This window comes from Melanotaenia boesemani, chromosome 16 (genome assembly GCF_017639745.1).
Source record: "Melanotaenia boesemani isolate fMelBoe1 chromosome 16, fMelBoe1.pri, whole genome shotgun sequence".
Taxonomy (NCBI): domain Eukaryota; kingdom Metazoa; phylum Chordata; class Actinopteri; order Atheriniformes; family Melanotaeniidae; genus Melanotaenia; species Melanotaenia boesemani.
The window spans coordinates 18,685,580-18,706,397 of record NC_055697.1 but is presented as its reverse complement, the minus strand read 5'-3'; the positions used below and the strand labels follow the sequence as shown (position 1 = coordinate 18,706,397).

Sequence of the window (20,818 nt, the reverse complement as noted above, 5' to 3'; positions counted from 1 at the left end):
TATATACCAAATTTGCTACATAATAAATAAACAACCCAGAGTCTAATTTTTCAATATGAAGTTAATTGCACTTATAACCAATGATTGTGTACATTGGTGGGATTATAAATTACATCACTGGGATTTACCTTCTTTTTAAATGTGATTTCGCTATGTGTTTTATTGCAGCATGGGTATAGCTTTGTGCTATAAAGAAAATGCCTTCAAAGCAAAAATGTGCCCATCCTTTGAGTGTTTTTTACAACAAAAGTATCATACGCTTGAGCACATGACCTGAAGCTCTGTATCAATACTATTATACATAGTGCTCACATCAGCTCATTCAGCATGAAGTTTTTGATGCACTCTTTCTTTACCATTTAAATGTCTGGATTGACAAAAAAAAAGGAGGAGAAGGCTAAGTGAACAAGGTGCCTACCTAAAAACTGTAACACCGTCACTGTGCTTTTAGGGGTCAGCTAAGACATATTTAGCATTCACGTCCCTCCATCAAGGGGCAGACATAAATTTTATATGTTGTTCATTTTGTTACGATAAAATTGGCGAAGTGTATCCTGAAAACCTTTTATGGCGTGGCACAGAACCATGAAATACAAGTGCAAGTGACAGGAGTATGAATTCACATGACTTCACATTTTTGCATTTCCTCAAAGTGACAAGTAAACACCTTAAATCTGTAATGCTATATGCATAATGCATCAACTGTGTTTTGACATCCATCATTTAGTGCTGACTACAGCAAAATGTCAGCTTATAGTGCCACGACCAAGGAAACATAATGCAGGGAATATATTCAGGTCACAAAGTTTTAAAAGGAGTGCAAAATCTGTGTGTGTGTATGGGAGAGCGCGTGTGCATTTATTGTCAAGAAACTCAATGAGCTGCTTACATTACAAAAGGGATCTTTCAACCCTTTGCAAAAGAGAACACACCACATAGTTTAGAACGCAACAGGAAGCACACACTGAACTGAAACATGGATGATCATAACTTTTGTTACACCAATTATTGAACTAGGGGTTTCCGCAGGTTTGACAATGTGAGGCAACTAGGGAGCACAAGCTCACACAGACTCCTGCTTGTTTGTTGATGTCCATACTGGATGATGTTTATTCTGCTGGAGAGTGACAGCAAGTTCTTGGAGTCACTGCTCTTCCTGTATCATAGTGAACACAAAGACGGTGCAAAAACGTAGAACAGCTTTTGTTCTGTGCAGTGCATACACCAGAAAGTGATGCTGGTGAGAAATAAACGAGGCCTGCTGCTGTCAAAACGTGTAACATTAGAACCCAAAAGCTGTAAATCAGCTCCAAACAGAGAGCGGTACGTCATCACTGAAGGCTAAAATATAATTATCAGTTTCATCCCTCAAATTGCCTCCTGAGTTCATGCAAAATTTTTATTCTAACTTGAAATATTAAACAGTGACATCTGTAAAAATATTGTATCTTTGCTAAAACAATTAGACAACTATATATATATATGGTCCTAATGTACTTATTTCATAATCTGTGTACATTTGCTAAAATTTAAAACATCAAAGCTGGCCTTTTAAAAGCAAATTCATTGCATAAAATCCTCTCTCATGGCTTGTCGTTGCTACTGAGAGGGCACAACTTTGTGTATACAATAGACAGAGAGATCTGGGTTATATTCCCCTTATCCCTGTAGCCCTGCGGGCACAGCGATTCTCTGTGGTTGACTACATGCTACAGCAGCCGTGAGAAGCTCTCCCCAAGGAAAGCACATGTTTACTTATTCATTTGCACCTTCCAAATTTCACAGATAGTGTCTGAATGTGAGCAGTGCCAGGAGGAAGGAATCCCCAAACAATAGCAGCATCTGGGTATCTGCATATCTACATGTCTTTGTGTATGCATGAATGCATTCTAGTATAAATGTGGGTTTTCTTAAAAGGTTGGTTCATGTAAGACCCTATTATTGACAACACTCAGCTCTATCCATCGATCTGGGAAGAAGACCAGTGTGTTTCAGTACTGAGGTGGCTCTCTGTGAGTGCTGCTCCCTAGAGCAGACTGCTCTAAGGTTTAACTCTCCTTATTGTTCCCTGGTTGTGCTGTTATCAACAGCGTATCACTCAGAGGAGGGACATAACAACATTAGCATTGTAGTAAAGCATGTTGAATTGGACTTTATTCAAAAAAAAAAACTTTTATGAACCTTAAACTTTAATTTGTATTTACAACAGTCGTTGTGGTAGCACTAAACAGTGTTGAGCATGAGGCATGCTTCTCAAGCTAATCTTGAACTGAAGATTACCTGTCGGCAGATTTTTGTGAATTGACAGCCTCTGCATGAATCTATGCATGTTTAATGTGCGCTAACACCATCCCAGCCACACAAACGCAAAAGTGTGTGTGTGTGTGAGTGTGCATGTGTCACTGTTTTGTTGTGACTAATGAGGAGCAGCTGAATTGGCCTGCCTGGTGATTTGTACTAGCTGCTTAATGATGATGAGGCCTGATGGGATGCCAGGTTCATATGTTTGTCTGCAAACATCAACAATCTGTTCCAGACGATCTGCCAGGCTCCTGATCAGGGGGAACAACATCAAATGACGCAGTCATGTTGATTACATCATTAAAAAGTATTATCAAAGAGGTTTAGCAGCATCTAATTACAAGGACAACACTGGAATCATCAGAAAATTATGAGGAGTAAACATTCTTCCAAGACTTGATGAAGCAATCAACACAGTTTTTTTTCCCCCCATGTGTACATCTTGAGGAATTACAGTACAGATAATACTCAGCAGACTTGCAGAGAACTTTGATTAAGAGTACTTAGTAAAGTCTGTGCTTGACAAACAACATCTTTTCTTCTTGTGTGGCCTCCTCTTCCCCCTCCAGTGTTTTCCCTCCTTTTTTTTCACCATCTTCCCTCCCTGCCACAACCTGTCCCCTTTGGGCAGCAGTGTATATGGAGTCTAATAGGACGGTTCTTACCTTGGGAATTAGCCTGTAAGACCCCAATGCTGTCATCAAACTGCATAGATTTGATGTTGAGTGATGCCAAGATGCATTCCTTATCCTGCAGTGAGGCATCTTCAATATTGTTCTGATTGGCTGACAGTATTACGCACATGTCGCAGAGGTTGATGTTGACAGCCCTTAAATCTGCCCGACTTAATGGTGTACCCTTCAGGGTGAGGAGAACACAGAGAAAGAGCAAGACAGCGAGAGAGGAAGCAAAACACAGAGAACAGACAGACATGGGGGGGAAGAGAAAAACAAATTTAAGAAATGAGTGGAGAGGAGCTTTGGGAAATTAGTTAACAAGTATTCTTGTTTTGAGGCAGTGACATTCCACTGATCTAACCAGGCATTAGAGATTCAAAGACATGGACTAATCTAAAGGCTAGCCTGTGCTGAGGGCTGTGTTTGGGATTCTCCTCTGATCATCAGTCAAGCCAGGCCTAACAAGCTCCAAGGCAGTGAGCCACGCCATCTGGAATGAGCACTGCAGCTGCACCACTCAAAAACTCCACTTTGGATGTGCAGGATGTGTCAGTGCCTTGGATGAGGGGGACTCACTGAGTTCTCATAGAGTGATCGTTCAATTAAGTAATGTGTGATCAAATCAAAATGGCAATCCCTCTGAAGATTTCAGTGTATGTGCATCTAAAAAATGTCATTGCTTTATTGGCTGATTGTGTTTTAAATTTGCATCCTGTACCAGCGAATTCAAACACTCACAGGTAAGATGGAGACCTTGGGGAAGTTGTGTAAAGTTTCCCATTCTCGCCGAAGGTAATCCAGCGAGCCCACGAAAACTATAGGCTTTAGCTCGTGGTAATGGAAGTTGCTGGCTCTTAAAGGCATCACCAAGTTTCGCAGCCCCACTAAAGCGGACGTGACATCCCCAAATATACAGACCACTACATGGCCGCTCAGCACTGTCATGGAGGCTTCACTTCGAGTCTGTAGGGAACAGAGAAGCACAGGAAAGGGGAGAAGGGTAGGGAGAGGAATTAAACAAAAATGGAGACAGAGATGAGACAAGGGGGAGAAAATTTAAGACAAAAAAAGGCAATAAAACAAAAAAGGTGCTTTTAGCATAAAAATGGGTCCATGAACTAGCTGAAAAAGATTTACATGCATATTAAACTCCACATTTTAGTTGGCTAATCAAGAATTATATCTTGTTATTAATGAGCTATTCTTACTTTAACAAAAGTTTAACTACTATTCTATTCATAAACACTTAACATTGTAAAAACAAAAAGTCTAATAATATAAAATGTAAATGCATAGCAAGTGTAAAACAAAGGTGGTCTTTTTCAAAGGGCAACTAATTTACTGTAGTACTGAAAACTGAAAAATGCAGTTTGTAAGATTTAAGGCACAAGGATGACTTGAATGATGTAATTAAATAGGTAAATAAGTAAAGCCATTTTACTGTATTAACTTTTTGTTTAAGTAAATAAAACAATACAAAGAACTGCTTTCAACACTTGCCACACAAGCTGCAGGTGTCATATGGATATGCAAAGTAAATTAGACCTGGTAATAGACTAAACTAAATTCTTTTTATCCCACACACAATGTAAAGTCACAGCATCGAGGATCTGCTGCTGCAAACTGTCACACTATTGTGCGCCTGATCTGGTGGATTAAATATTTCTGCTAATTAACAGTTATTTGTGTTTCTAGAAGATGTTTTTGTGACGGAAGCAGTTTATGCAAGTTTATCTCTGACTTCCTCGAACCAAGTTAGAATGAAATCTTTCGAGATGAGAAGGTTTGGTCACACAAAAGCAACAAAAATGTCAAAAAATTTATATGTAGCAGGAGACAGCGATTTCTTTTAAAAATCTGATTTAGAGAGGGTAAACCTTACCAAGCTAAATGCTTACAAACTGCCTTGATAAAAACAAGCAAACTCATGCGTGCACTGCAGTTCTTGGTGGAGATATTAATATATAAAAAGCAAACTCACCTTGAAACACAGAGAGGCAATGGAAGAAATTTCAATACACATTAGTATGTGATTGTGTTACTACAGAATTGATGGGAAACGCAGGCTCCCGAGCATACTTAACTTTTTATTTTGTTTCTATTCTTTGTTTTGTTTTGTTTTGTTTTGTTACCGGATTGAAGTCATATGGCTCCAATCATACTTACCAGGATGACTTTTTCGATGTCTTTGGAGGGGCACCAGTGAAACATCCCTGTCGAGTCATACCTCTTCACGTTCATGTCCATGTTCTCAATTTGTTCATTTCCAGGGATAAGAAGGGGATCGTGTCGACTGAAAAACAGGATATACTTCAGTTTTGTGACTGTGGCTTGAAGATGAACCACAAGAACTTCTTGAGACATATTCATTCAGTATATTAAAAGCCCATCCCAATCTCAAAGTGTTAAACTTTCCATTGCTCTAAATACTGTAGACCCCATAACTGCTACAACACTCTGGCATTCCCTCTTGTTCTTTCTGTCAAGACATCAGTAAATGCAAAGACCCTTTTGCTCACAGTGATACAGAGAAGAACAGCAAGACTTGAGTGCTACTGACTGAATGGCATGACAACACAAGGCCAATTACCAGCTTTTACCCTCTCTTCCAGCTCCTGACGGCATGTGGAGCAAATAGTAAAAGCTCCAACAGGCTCAAACTTTAAATATTTCAGGAATTTGCCTAATCACATTTTGCTCTCCAAACTGATGGCCATTAATGTTTCAACAGCATGTCACAACCAAACAGGCTAATCCACAGCAGCGGGCTGCTGAGTTTTATCCAGTGTAACACTGACCATGAAAGGGCTTCTGACAGTCCTGTTATACCACCTCTCCTGCTGTTTCAGGCATTCTACAAGACTTCCTCTCACACTTCCTCTGAATCAAGATGCAAACATAATGTTATTACTATTTAATCCCTATAATGAATTCTTTGGTTAAAGCAGCTCTATGTGTAGACTCCTAAAACAGGAAACTTCAGCGAGACAGACATATGAATAATATGGGAGAAAACATCTCAAGAATTTGACATACATCTCTCTCACTATCACTCTCTATATCCTCTATCAACACTGCCTATCACTGACAAGGCTTTGATGTTGTCTCTTCCTTCAACCTGCATTTGGGTTGCATGGCATCGCAGGAAAAGTAGGAGTAAAAAAGAAAAAAAAAAAGGCTGTCAATTAGCCACCTTCTCTCTCTGCAGCTCTCTCTCCCCTTCTACCCTCTATCAGTTAGAGCAGGTGATAATAACACTGACAGCATTTAGTGTTTTTACACTCAGCCTGAATCTTTCATCCACAGCTGCGTGTTGCGCCAATCAACTCCACGGAGCCCCCCGTCACTTCAATCTGCTCAGCTCTGCTCGCCTCCATACATGGGCTGACTGGCGCATGCAGGCGGGCTGCCGCTCCACCTCTCTCTGCCAAGACAGCTATCTTTCACTCTGCTGACAGCGGTGTGACTGGCAGCCTGTCACAGGCTCCACACACACCTCCTCCTCCTCCTTCTTCCTCCTCCATGCCTCAGGTTGAACCTACCACAAGGCTCAAGGAGAGCAGACATGATGCTTGCGCTACAGGGCCACGCCCAAGGGATATCAGCTGCCGAAGATACGGTGACATCCTCTGATACTGGATGTGTGTTGTCAGTCATGACCTGTCACTAATGTTTGAGGAGTGGCATTAATGTCAAGGAGCAAAATCCTGCTCATTATCACAATAAAATGTTGGCTTGGCTACCAATATATTCATAGCATGGCTGGGCTAAATTCATAAAAACATTTGTAACAAAGAATTTTTCCCAACAAAAACACACTCATTTATTTTTCAAACCAAATATATTGACATTAGATCGCAAAACAAAATGTTTCCCTAAGACGTGTCGGACTTTTAAAGAGGACAAGTAACATTTATCTTACACCATGTCTCATTCCAGTGCCTCATCCCTTCACTTTCTTTCCAACTCTCTCCCCTCAGTATATATTTCAAACAGAGTTGAGTTATTCCAGTGTATCACTCTGCAGTCACAAGCTGGGGATGGGCGTGCTCCCCCAATCCCTTTCTGCCAGACTACGAAGGCAGCCTCTTGCTTTGAAAATTTTCCCCATCATGCAAACTGACAAAGGCATGCTTTTCAAAAGCCCACAGCCAATCTGTTGATCATTATTTATTTACAAAGGCCTTCAGGCTGCGAGTCCTGTAAAAACCATACTTGATACGTATGTTGGCTCTCTTGCGAGCTCTCTTCTGTGTTTTCCCCCTTCTTGCTTGTAGAATAAAGCTTCCCTAAGGCTACCTCAAACAATCACTTTTCATTGTGCATAAAATCTACCTCGTAAAGCACAACTGTTATATATGGTGTTATATGTTGACGGGGGCAACGGTGAAGGGGGGCTGTGGATTATGATGGGTAATGTAATGTTCTGCTAAGGGCTAAGACTTGGAAAAAAAATCTACACCTATAACAGAGGACCTGTCATACCATTACCCAAGAGCCAGCAGAATACAGAAGCACCCCTAAAGCAGAGAAAACTTTGACACCACTTTGAAGCATTTTCAAAACTGAGTAAATAACTTGCAAGGATTATTATCACTGTGAGATCAAAGCAGAGATGCATATATTACATGGCAAACGGGGACCATCTCCTAAGCTGAGTAGGATGAGAAGGAAAGGTTTTGCGCTTTAAGTTAGGCAAACTAAACAGCCTTTTAAACAAGCAGTTAGCTGGAAACGTGCCAGTGCCTAGTTGTTTTTGTAGCAGATTTCTCCCTCTGAGCAAGGGCATCTAAAATGATGCTCTGCTGCAAACTAGACTGAGGGGTTAGATTCTACATTGAGCTAATGGTTTGGCAAGTGTAAAGGCTTATTAAGTGCTTGTTTGCAGAGAACTGAGGGGGAGGCTAACAAGAATTCTGGACAAAAATCACACCGGGACACCAGTGCAGAGTGATCGCCGCCTAAGGGAACCCAGCAGAACTTCCATATAAAAAGAACTCAGCTAAATTTGAAGAATTTTAACAGACAACAGCAACAAAAATAACTAGAAACAATGCACCAATGCAAACAGAGATTATTCTTTAATTTTATCTTAAAAACATAAAGAATGATTTTCTAGATTTTTTATTATTATTAAATTCCACAATAAAATGTAATTTATTTAATTCATGCCCACAAAATTTAGATGCAACAGCTGGGAAAACATTAAGGAAAGGATAGTAATGACAGCTGTGTTTATTAAAAGAAAAAAGGGACACACACACACACACTCACACACACACACAAACACAAGCCTCTTCCTCGTGTTTTCTACTGCAAAGGCACAAAGAAAACGTCCATAACATTCTAGTTAAGAGACACAAAGTGTAGTTAAGTGTGTTTTTGTCCTGTTGTATAAGCATTAGCACGCCGTCCCCATCTGTGCAGCTCGGCCTCCCTGTATCCTCCCTCCCTGCTAACCCCCACTCTAACCCCACCTCGCAGCCAGAGTTTGCACATAAACCTACCCCTTTTATCTTTCAAAATCAATTAACAGCACTATAATTACACAGGACAGGATAAAAGGAAGGTAATATTTGAATTCATATTTGATTGTGATGATACATCTCGCATATGGCCTTAAGTACCAGAAACAGTACTCACAGGGGTTCCCACAATAGAGGAGTAGCCTCAGGGCAAAGTAACCATGCAGGTCCCCCTGATTGGTTGCTGGTGTCATTAGTGCCAGCATTATTTAAGTAGTACATGTGGACCAGACTTGAGGAGGTGGCAGCTGGGACTTTAAAGCCAGAGGAGTTTTCAAACGGTTCCTCACAGCCGCTTTTCATGACAGAAATATTATTTCAGCTCTGTCATTAACAGCTGACAGCATGCCTTCCTAAACAGCCAGAGCTTAACAGGGCGTTTCTCCTCTCCTTTTTTCCCTCTCAGAGTGTCTTACCTCCCTCCTCTGCCACCCCTAATTTGCCCCCTCCCATCCATCCAAACTGCCACCATCACACCATCATCAGCTGTATACGACTCTGACACATTCATCTTTCGTTTCTTATCCCCCTCCCTTCTTTCCTTTCTCTCGCTCTCCGTTTGAAGGCTGCAAGGAGAATAAAACCAGCGTCTCTTACCTCATCATTTTGGGTGAGCAGTTTGGTGAGTTTCGCATCCCTCCATTGCGCTGCTTTTTTTTGGGCGAGAGAGTTGATGGATGCTCGTCTTCAACTGCAAACACATGCACAGAGTGTCAGAACAGAGACAGACAGTTGGGAAAGTGTGCTGGACCTGACATGGAAAAGTAGCCAACAATCAATCAATCATTGCAAACAAAAGAAAAGAAAACGAACACAAGAAAAGGAAAATTAATATTTCAGTGTCAAACTGAAAAAGTATAGAGGGAAGCATTAGTAACGGACAATGGTAAATCTAAAAAAAGGCAGGAGAAAACCCCGAAGAAAAACCAGTTTAAGCCCTGGAAATGTCATGGAAGGCCCACATCCAAAACTGCCCCATATTCCTATATTTCAACACCTTAAAGGTGAACTTTCACAAGAGCTGTGATACATTACTGCATCTGTCCAGGTGGAACTCTGGTAGTCTGCATCAGAGTGACAATGCTTACCTACCCCATTAATTGCCATGAGATGATAATTGTCAGTGGGCCATAGTCAAAAGCAATGACAATGAGATAAATACATGATATGAAGATGGATTTTGAGTGGATTTCTTTTTTCATAACACTATCTGCACCCCTCCTGAATAATGGCTCTTCTACAGGTCTACCTCCATGCCAATAAACACTAAGCACTCATGATGGTCAGGGAGCATTAAATGGATAAGAATTAGTGGACTACAAATGTAGTCCAGCAGCTAGTGAATGCACATCATCTTTCATGTTCAGAAGGTCATGACTGGTGTTACATGCTTTAATGAAAAATGAATGATTTCTGTTAATTACATATTCACTTTCTGTGTTTGAAGCTTTGGTGTGAAGCATTTGCAGGATGCAAAATTAAAGTTTTTTTCTTTTTTTTTTTTTTTTTTTCTTTCTTTCTTTCAGGTTCTTGTCAGATATGTTTAACCAAGTTAATAAATTATAAAAACAAAACAAAGCAAAAAAAAAAAAAAAAAGAAAGAAAAAAAAATCTTCTAAACACACTATTTCATTCAAGTCAAACAGAGAGAATGGGAAAGAGCAGCCAGAATGAGGCCAACACAGGTCGTCTGAACATTTCAGTCGAGCTAACTGCAGTCTGATCTTCACCACTGTCGTCTGCAAATTCCAAAAGCTTTCAGGAGGGCACCCAGATACTCCTCTCCAATCTACGCTCTCCCAGCGCAAATGCCAAGTGCACCATCACTTCAAACCCATATTAGTCCTTTGGTTAGAAATCAATAACACAGCATGATATTAGTGCAAATCAATGTGCACACTGCAAGCTGTGACTATTCCAAGCATGTAGAATTTCATTATTGTCTGAACATCCATTCTCAGCTGTCACCTAATTCTACTAATAAAAGATAAGAAATATGACTTTGCCTTCTAATAAAATGTCATTCTCTGACATTTCCTTTATGCAACCGGGCATTCAGAATAGCTAATATCACAAGCGCTTTCCACTTTACAAATAATTCTCTCTCTTTAATGTGCTTTGAAAATACCACATCAAAAATATGCATTCCTTACTAAATTGTTTCTCTTCCCAGCTTAATTGTAAGTGGTAAGATTGTAACATCTTCTACTAATACCATCAAGAAGAAAATTAAATGCTTTCTAAATACTGAATAACAAATGCTTTACAAATAAATTTGGACATGTGTAAAATAGGATAAAAGGTCAGTATCCTCAGAACTTTCTACTCCTGCAACCCTTCTGAATATAAATATTTATGACAAACTCTTGTGTCAAATCTGAAGTCCCACTTTTAATTTAATGCTAAGTTTGTAAGTCACTCAGTGTACAGAGCAGCAGCTACTGCACTATCAGGCAAATCCTAACAAAGCAGCAGGAGCAAGAGCAGCAGCAGCTCCAGCAGAGTGAACTGTCATGCAGTAAACAGGAAAAAAATGAAGGGACGAAACAGGCAGGGGTTACTGACTGATGCATCCCACTAAGGGGGCAACCTACAGTGCCTACTGTGACTGAGCAGCATGGCATTACTGGGTTGGTAGCGGTATTTCACCGGCAGACTGCGGGCCCGGTTCAGTCGGCTCTCAACCAGGGCTCTGGCCACCACGTCTCCTGGACCTGAGATATTGAGGCGTAATTGTGAGGGATCACCCCCAAGCCCCGGCCTCACGGGAAGCAGACTTCCTTTACGGTTATTAACAAGAGGGATGTTGGCTGGGCCACGGTTCACAAGGGGCTCCTGGTTGGGGTGCAGGGAGTTGGGAAGGAATGCATTTGAGGTGATGGAGGTGGAGATGCAGCCGGTGGTTTTAACTGATCGATTTTGAAAGGATGGTCTAACTTGATCCATTACTGTCAAATGGTAGGGAATAAAAAGTGAGAGAAAGTATGCATTAAAATTTACGTATTAGTAGTACTTTAATACTAAAACTAATTAGTTTTACTAATGTCATATTTGGATATTTCTTATTAGATATTTCAAGGTGAATTAATTCCACAAAACATAAAGCAAACTGTAAATAACAATGATATTCATGTGATTAAAATTTAATGAACTATAATATTTAATTATACCTTTTTCTGATTTTAGTTTTGAATAAATTAACTTAAAGCAACAAATAAAATCATGACATAAAAGCAGGAGTCACATAATTTTTCTAAAACTGGTGTTGCAGCTCTAACTGAAACGTCACAGTGACTTTCACTTTGCATTTGTGACAAGCATAAATTAATTAGAAGCCTCTGTTTCTGATTTCTGTTACACTTTCTGGTTAAACAAAGCAGAGACACGGCTTAGCTGAAGCCAGTCAAATCAAATCAGACATTTTCATTTCAAGCGTAACTTTCGTTTCAACAAATATAAAACTGTAACTAATAATTTATAAAATCACTAATTCAAAACCTTTTAATCATTAAACATTTATTGAATTAATGTTGTATTATGTCTAGAAGTGTAGTTTCATTCCAGACTAAATAACTATTTTCTTTGTTATTTACATTTTATATTAAAAATATATCTGCAGTGTGTCTGGTGATAAACTAAAGTATTTAACATGAGCTTCAGTACTCTGCATATGTACACCTTCTGTATATCTAGCAGCCTAAACAAACACATGCATACACACACAATCCAATTGTGGCTGCAGCGTTAACCCCATGTTTGTATGTCCTGAAGGGGTCGTGGCACAGTGCAAGAAGACAACAGAGGAATATGCGTAAAAGATCTGGTTGCAAAGTTGACTGTGAGAGGTGGAGCTCTTTTCCTCTCTTTGGTAAAAGGGTGGTTGGTTGGTTGGAGGAAGAGCATGCTTGGGTGGCCCTGGGCAATAAACAGATGTTTATCCCAGCCGTCAGCTGCCTCCTTGATTTACAGAGCGCCACCGATAGCTCCTGGATTCATCTGGCCCTTGTCAAACACGTGCAGCGTTACAGAGCCTTCACCCGCTCTGGCAGGTCCACTGCGCATCCTGAACAACCCAGACGGCAACTGTCCCTTCTTGAAATGCTAATCGCATGATGGTACTGTCCTGCATGCAAACCTTATCAGATCCCTGAGACCCAATGTAAACTGGATGATGAGGCGGAGGAATAACAACTAAAAATGTTTACATTTGAGTGTGAGCTAAGCTGGCTTTGCCTTTAGTGTCTACTGCATGAACAAGCTTTGTTCTTCCACTGCATTGCAACTGCATGAAATAGCTTTCTAGGCCATGCACTATTGTGTTCTTACAGTAAAAAAAAACAAAAAAAAAAACATAAAACTAATATGATTTTTGAGATTCCTTTTTTTTAGGTTTGCTAAAGAGGCAGCCATCATTTTAAAGTGAAAACAAACAGAAAATAAAGAAAAACATCTTTAATATCCATATGTTTAATATGAAAAAAGAAAAATATACACATAAAAATATTGGAGATGATAAATAGCATTTAAAACTATAAGTTATTCTTAACCAGTGCAATAAAATTTATTAATTTAACAATCATTTACCAAAGATTTACCTATATTGCAATCAGCTTTGAATCGAACGCCAGCCTCTTTTTGGCTTCCACTGTTCCCTGGTGTTGTACCGCCATCTGCTGCTAGATGCAGCACAATACAAAAAGAATATTTCATGGAACTACATGGCATTTGCAAACACAAAATTACTTCCTTTTAGTATGTTTTAATACTAGGACTTAATTACTGTTATTTCTTGTCAATATATGTTAAAATTATTTAGTGGTTGTTAAGTTAATATAAACTACTTGAGCACTGAAATTACTGTTTAAACTAAGTTTACGTTTGGTCTCCTTGTAAAACACAAGACAAAAACATTATATTCTAAAGGAATGAGGGACAACAAAGCATAGACTAGAACAAGGCATCAGTGATAATTATGTTACATCACAAAGTGAGGGGGCTATAGTCTAAACACAGAACTGGAGCAGAGGGGAGAAGGACAGAGAAACACACTTACGTGATCTGACATATCCATTATATTTATATTTGGCTGAGGAGAATGCAAAGACATATGGCAGGTCACACAAAGGGAGAAAGGATGAAATGACACATAGACATTAGGAAATAGAGACATCAACATAAGAGTGGTGGATGGAAATGAATTCAAAACTAACTCTGATGTGCTATCATTAAAAGGCAATGGAACATAAACCAAAAAGAGTATAAATGATTAAAATTATGGCAATAACACTAATGGCTGTGATTTAAATATGGTGTAATGATACAAGAAAGGTGAATGAATGAACTGTCCATTCTCAGAGTGAGCCATCCTTTTAGGAAAGTGTACTAGACCTGCAATGAGACTGAACGGAAGTCTAATTGCAGAGTTCATAGCATTTGTAGAGATACATTTCAGAGTACATGTTTCAGAAATTCAGTGAGTCATTTAATTTCTATTTCAATTTCAAAAGCAGTATGGGATTTATAAACAGGACAAATAGTGGCCCCCATGGGAAACAGTCAGCAACGTCATACTCTGATACATTTATATATCCAAAACAACCGATCTAACAGAACACAAGCACAAAGAGACTTGAACTCCACATGCAGTCTAGATGTCTTGCACCAATGGTGATTTTATAAACTGAGACCATTCCAACATTAGGGGTTGTTCTTGGAAAGGACTGACCTTGGTCTCAAGTTATGCAAGTGCTGTTAATTATCAAGAAACTACAGTTTGTGACCTTGACCGAGGAGATATTAAACACTAGTATCATTGTAATTACTGATGCAGTGGGCCTTGAACTGAGCTCTGAGCTGCTGACACTCCCCACTCTTTTCCAAAGTCTGTTTCAGTAATAAAGGTCATAATGAGGGCCCAAGGCTGGCCTATGACACAGATCCTCAAAACAGGGACTCACAGTTGCCCTGGCATCTGTCTCTAGTGATCTGCCCGCACCGCAGAGGCGGCAGACTAACTGGCTAGCATCTGGGGCGTTGCACTGCACCATAGGACAGAGGGTGGGGAAGGGGGAGACCAAGCCTGCCTGGTGGACAGGAGCTGTCAGGGCAAGTTTGGTGACGGACCAGCAGGGCTGGGAAAATAAAAATGCAAACATAATTTCTGTGTCAAGATGGATAAGGCCTTTTGCAATGATATGCAGATTCACATACATGCATAGGCAAAAACATAAACGTGAACGTTGTTCTGCACACACAAGATGTGCACATATGCGCGCACACAACCCAGAGGGCTGAAGACAAGCCAAAAGCATCTCCTTAGCCCCAAGTCACCAACCCTTGTCCAGAGTTCTACTGCATAATAACCTCAGCCTCTCATCTATAAAAAAAATTTTAAAAAAAACTTTCATTGGATAATATTTAGGTAACACAGCATAGGTATTTATAACATTTATGTATGTACATGTACGTGTGTATGTGTATGTGCATTGTAATGTAGTCAAATATTTACCTACCAGCTACTAAGAAAATTATAATTTTTGACATGTTCAAACTAAAAAAAAAAAAAACTTAAAATAATGAAAATAAGAACAAATATCTTCAAACCACTTTTTGCATCTTTTCATGTCTAAAACTTTCCCCTTCAACTTACTTTTACACATTTTTTACAACATTTATTCCTGTAACTGAACAGCAGGTTCAGTATACATGTAGTTTAATTAGCTAATTCATCCAGTTTTCTTGATTTATCTAATCCATCAAATATCACAATACTAACTACTTCAATAAGTGTGAAAAGGTCTATTAAAGAAATATTGTATGACTTCAATTCAGAAGTTTATTGCTTGTGCCACTAGCGCCTAAGTGTTTATGTGTAGTCTAAATTGGAAAAGGAATCAATTATAAAAGTGTAGAAAAATGTGGTTGTGATGTACAAGAGGATGAAGTCAGCATGGATAAAAATGTCTTATCCCCTCAGTCTGGTGGAAAAAAACAGGACATGGAGAGAGGAAATCCAGCAATCCCTGGCAGACAAAGCCCAATACACTCCTTCACTAAACTCTCTTTGTTCATTCAAACAGTTAAAAAGGGAAAAGAAATCTAAGACAGAGGAGGCTTTACTTAAATCCTACAGGGGGCTGAGGGAGAAGTGAGATCAGTAACCATGTAATGGCCAGTAATTGGTACCGAGGGATGTCAATGCAGACCCAACTACAAGAAGCCAAGCCAAACTCATCATGCCGTGTTTGACACTAATCTAGGCTGAGTCTGCAGACGGTGGGAGAATGTTGAGAGGGAAATCAGATCTGTACGTCTGAACCCATGGCTTTGATAGCCAGGCCTACTGCTGCCATGTCTAATTGACATACAATTTAGTATTTCCCCATCCACTTAAAAAGAAAAAGACGATAGATCGTCCAGGAGCCTCAACCAACTTACCTTTTCTGTATCAAGCCAACATCTCTTTTGCAATCTTGTTTTGATTTTCTTTTCATGTTTTCTTTACTGCTTTACAAAATATCACCTTGCTGCATGTTTTTTTCCTCCCAAATTCACCACATTTCTCCTACAGTTAAATGTCTCTTACTGTAAATTAATGAGCACAGTTAAAAGTTAACTATAGAACAGGTTGTACTAATTACAGGAAATTTCCTACAAGTGGACAATTTGATTTGGCCAGTCAAAAATAATTATGGGCAATAATATATGTATTTGTCTTCAGAAATTACCTTGTAGAGTGAAAGGGCATTGCAACTTCTTTGGATATCAAAGGGCTCATTTACACATTCTTTCTGGCCCCTAAACACTAAGCCTGCTCTGGTTGGTCAGTTTATTCTCATTCTTTCAGGTGTGCTTAACCAGCTATTATCAGACATACAAATAAGTTACAAGGTAATGGAGGAAAAGCCTGAAACCCTATCAACGCCTTTAGTTGGTGAAGGAGTCTTCTATGACAGAAAATAACTTCCTCTGTTGCAGATACCTCATTTTCTACCTTTGCAGAACTATAACATACTCAAAACAATCTATAGGATGAAAAGGGGAAAAAATGTAAAAAAGCATGATATTGTCCTCTTTAAAAGTTTATACTCCAGAGCCACAGTCACAAGTTGGCTCATATTTACAGCCCAGAAAGACTGATATGTCTTCAAAACCAATATCAAAAAGAAAAAAAAAAACAACTCAAATTGTAAAATTAAATGTTAAACAAGGGAAAAACTTCTTTAACTGAAAAGTTTACACAGCACAAATTTAAAGCGTCTTAAAATAAAAGACTTAGACAATTAAACAAACAGAATCAGTAAATTACATTGTTAAAATCTTAAAAACAAACTTATAAGTTCCACTTTTGTATGCAAACATCTTACCTTAAACAGTAATAAAGAAAACATCAAACACCACGCTAAGTTAAATTGTCACACAACTGCATGATTGATGCAGCATGCGTTAGCCACAATCTAACACCTACAGTACTGTACAGCAGCACCACAGAGCCACACCACCACTTACCCACCACATCACACCCATAAAACAACAAAGTTTGGTAATGAATTAAAAGATAAATTACTTAGAAAATTATATGACAAATTTTTTAAAAAAGAAGAAGAAGAAGAAGAAGAAGAAGAAGAAGAAAGGGAAAAAGCAAAAAAAAGAACTTACATAGGCCACAGCTACACAAACTATGGAATCACGAGGAACAGATCACACCACATACACAACAATTACAGACACACGCAAACACATACAGTACCTCTGAATGGGACACTACACTGACCACACATCACAGACATGTAACAGCATGTGTTGGGCGGTGTAACTTACAGGCACGTAAAGTGGTTGCGCAATCATGAACAGAGACAGAGGAAAGTGGGTAGGCCCTCTGAAGGGTGTCCATGTTACTATGTACACTGCCTGACATGCAAGAGCAGTCTTGTTCTGAACGGCCGCAATCAAAACAACATGCCAGTTTCATTCGTTTGTAGACGGACATCTTGGCTACAGTCATGTTTTAGGATGAGAGGAGAGGAAAAGCAGCAGGTTAATGGCAAAAGGAGAAAAATTCATATAGGGGAAGTTGGAAGGTAACTTTATCAGAAAGTGCAAGCCTTAGCCACCTGCCCCACAGACTTGAGCCCCAGATTACAGTAACACAAATATGATGATTTATTGGAATATTCGATTACATTTTCCTCAACAAGGTATCACAGAAATATAATTTTCAAAAATTCCTTGTCTGAGAAAGCCTCATTAAAGCAGACACATTATCAGTTTCTTTACTGTATTACATATTTTAAAATCTAATAATCATATGCTGTTTGATTTTTTTCCTCATTGATAATGACACTGTGTAAAGAGGTCAAGCTGTGTGCTAAGGCTGTAACAGGTTGAAAAGACAAAAATATAACTGTGGGGAAGAAGGGAGAGGAGAAGGGAAAAGTGAGGGAGGCATTCAGGGAGAGGCATGAGCAATGTCTTCAGCAGCAAACATCATACAATGTTCCATACATTTGTACATCCTCTATCCATTTGGCTAAAGGAGTGGATCACGTACCTGTATCCCATCATGCAGCTGTAGTCTCTGTCCATGGCATCACACTACTCTACTGGCTAGACTGGCCAGTTCATGCTATATTCAAACCTGCAATTTCACTGCTCCACTCCCCAAGGGGTGTTCTTTATAATGAGCACAGTTTGTGCGATTGGAAAAATAATTTTTTTTTCTACTACATAAACGTACTCAATTCTAAACAAGTAAAACGAATGCTAAGGTGTCAATTATGGACATTTTTGAGATTATGTCTGTTTAGCAAGACTTTAAAGGTGACAAAAATGTTAATTTATTCCTTTTCATATAACAAAGTGAACCACTTTAACAAATGATTTTGTTGATACTGCCTTTTTGAGTTAGTATGACAGTAACTTTAGTGGCTAATGCTAGGCAATTTGGTTAGTTTGACTGTATGTACAACCATTGACTAATGCTAGCAAATTGGTTTAATACGATTATATCTTCATTGACTTATGCTTGTTAATTGCTTTATTGAATAATGCTATCTAATTAATTTATTATGACTATACCTTCATTCACTAATGCTAGGTAATTGGTTTATTACAACTATAACTTCATTGGCTAATGCTAGGTAATAGTAGCTCATAGGTTTTACTGGATCAGCATTCTTGTGATGTCCATTCACCATCCCAAAAACTGTAATATGAGTACTAATATATTTTTAGTCAATGTGTTAAACTAGTCAGTGTGTTTCAAAACATATTCAAGATAAATTTTGAATTTAGGCTGAGGCAGTAACAAATTTATGGAAGTAACCATTACTCTCTAGGTCTTTATACAAGTCACATAATTTTGCACTGCCCCCACACAATTGTTATTAAAAAAGATCCTCTTGAATATTTCCAAATTTAAAAATATTAGAAAACGGGGAATATATTTGAAAGAGCTACTGATTGTTTCCAAACTCTCAATGTAACTGTGTTGATAAATTTAACCATAGTTTTTCCATTGATATATATATTTTTTTTTTCAGTTAACTTCCATGTTTAAAATTTACAATGTGGAAAAAAAGTACCTTTATTCAAGTCAAAGTGAATTAAAAGAAGCATTACACAGCACATAACTTTAATAGTCAGACAAAATTCTTCAAGCAGCCACTTTTTTATGTGTATGAATTTATCTTCATGGTTACGTGCGTGAGACCTTAAACCCCTTAGGGGAGCAGGAGTGAAAGTCCCTAGAGTAGTATCTTTAGATTGCTTTGACTCTGGGTTGAAACAGTCCCTGGTCCCCATTCTGTTATTGTCAAGGTGCAAACAGACAGCACAGTAATACTGTCTGGCACCTTTACAGATGAACTTTCAACATCTTTGAGTCTGACTCACATCGGAAAATCAGATCTCAAATGAAGTAATATGTTTGAATTTCTGGCCAAACCAAGAACGGGAAACACAGATCATCAAGAAGGCATCAGGGACTGCTATATCCTGAAGCATGCACATGTGCTTTATGAGCATATGAAAAGCATGCAGAAAATGCAGTTTTGCTCTCAGCAACAAGGAGAGGTACAAACATAACTGTTCACGGTAATGAATCAGTTTTGGGGGGCGTGGCAAACATGGGCAGTGAAGCTGTCAGATCATGCTGATATTTCTTAACTTTCTCATGTTTTTTATTTGAGAACTCGAATCACGGTATAGATAAGTAACAAAGTAGATTTCTGACACATGGAAGGGGAGCAATGGAAAACACAAGACACACACGCATACACACACACACTGACAATGTCTTTAACTTTTAACTTCGCAAATACCTAATTTTTGGCCCAAGACTAAGCAATTTGTCCATTTCAGGGCATTTTCAATTGATGATTCAACATAATAGCTCCCCTGATAAACTGTCTGAATGGGTGTTTAATCGGTCACTACTTCCCATAATCTACCAAAACACACTCAGAAGCTATCAGGGTGCCATGTTGAAGATGAAGGATGTCCTAAAGAAAGCACCATTCTGATAAACCCCACTCAAAGCTTTCTTATTCAGCAAGAATGCAAGGAAAATAACACTCTTTAAAAATGTAAGTAAGTATCAACTAAACATGAAACAAAGGAAAGTAACATGACTAAACACATCCAGGATTATTAATCTGCAGAACATATTGAGACTTTGATCTAATTTAATATCCTATTTCACAGAAACACTCCCATCTGGTCCTTGCATTTTTGCTGAACAGCTTTCAGGGTATTTGAGTTTCCTCTACAGACATCACCATTTACATTTTTATATGCATTACCGCACAGGACTGGTAAAGTACTGCCATCTAGTGGCATTTGAATACTATGAAATTTACTCTTCTGCGTATTCTTGGTGGACTTATCACCCAGTGCAGCGAGTAGAACCAAAGGGCCTAACGACTACCCAGATTTGAAATGCACGAGGCTGTGGCATTTCAAATCTGAAAGGGACAGATGGCTCTCTGAAACCTCAGCCAGGGTTTAGAAAAGGGGCTGAGATCACAGGGAAATGGGGTAAGTGGGAGACCAGATTGTTTTGATTGTGTTTTGGCAACCTCGTTCTTTAGAATTTCAAGAACTTCCCACAAGGACAATTTTTGCTCTCCGGGGGAAAAAAAATAAAATAAAAATAAAAAACAGCCACACAAAACTTCCTTTGACAGAAAGCAGATCAGTTTAAATTTCTTGCTTTGGTGTTAGCAACTCTAAATCTATAATTATAGCAACTAATTCTCATATTATTCTCCTTTTCTATTTGAATACTCCTTGAGTATTGCAGCTTAAGACAGTTAA

The 20,818-nt window shown here is 38.8% G+C and overlaps 1 protein-coding gene across 14 annotated transcripts in view; it reads right to left on the bottom strand.

Moving 5' to 3' along the window:
• kcnma1a (potassium large conductance calcium-activated channel, subfamily M, alpha member 1a) overlaps positions 1-20,818 on the bottom strand; it is a 148,170-nt gene that overhangs the window by 18,078 nt on the left and 109,274 nt on the right. For 9 of the 14 annotated variants that reach the window (XM_042010215.1, XM_042010209.1, XM_042010210.1 and 6 more), the window contains 4 exons: positions 9,101-9,194; positions 5,145-5,271; positions 3,717-3,941; positions 2,967-3,159 (listed from right to left, as the gene is read on the bottom strand). In XM_042010215.1, the coding sequence (XP_041866149.1) occupies positions 2,967-3,159; positions 3,717-3,941; positions 5,145-5,271; positions 9,101-9,194 (639 nt within the window). Of the gene's footprint in view, positions 1-2,966; positions 3,160-3,716; positions 3,942-5,144; positions 5,272-9,100; positions 9,195-13,098; positions 13,180-13,556; positions 13,590-17,323; positions 17,498-20,818 lie in introns of all 14 variants that reach the window. The other 5 variants (XM_042010212.1, XM_042010201.1, XM_042010202.1 and 2 more) reach the window with 2 other exon arrangements.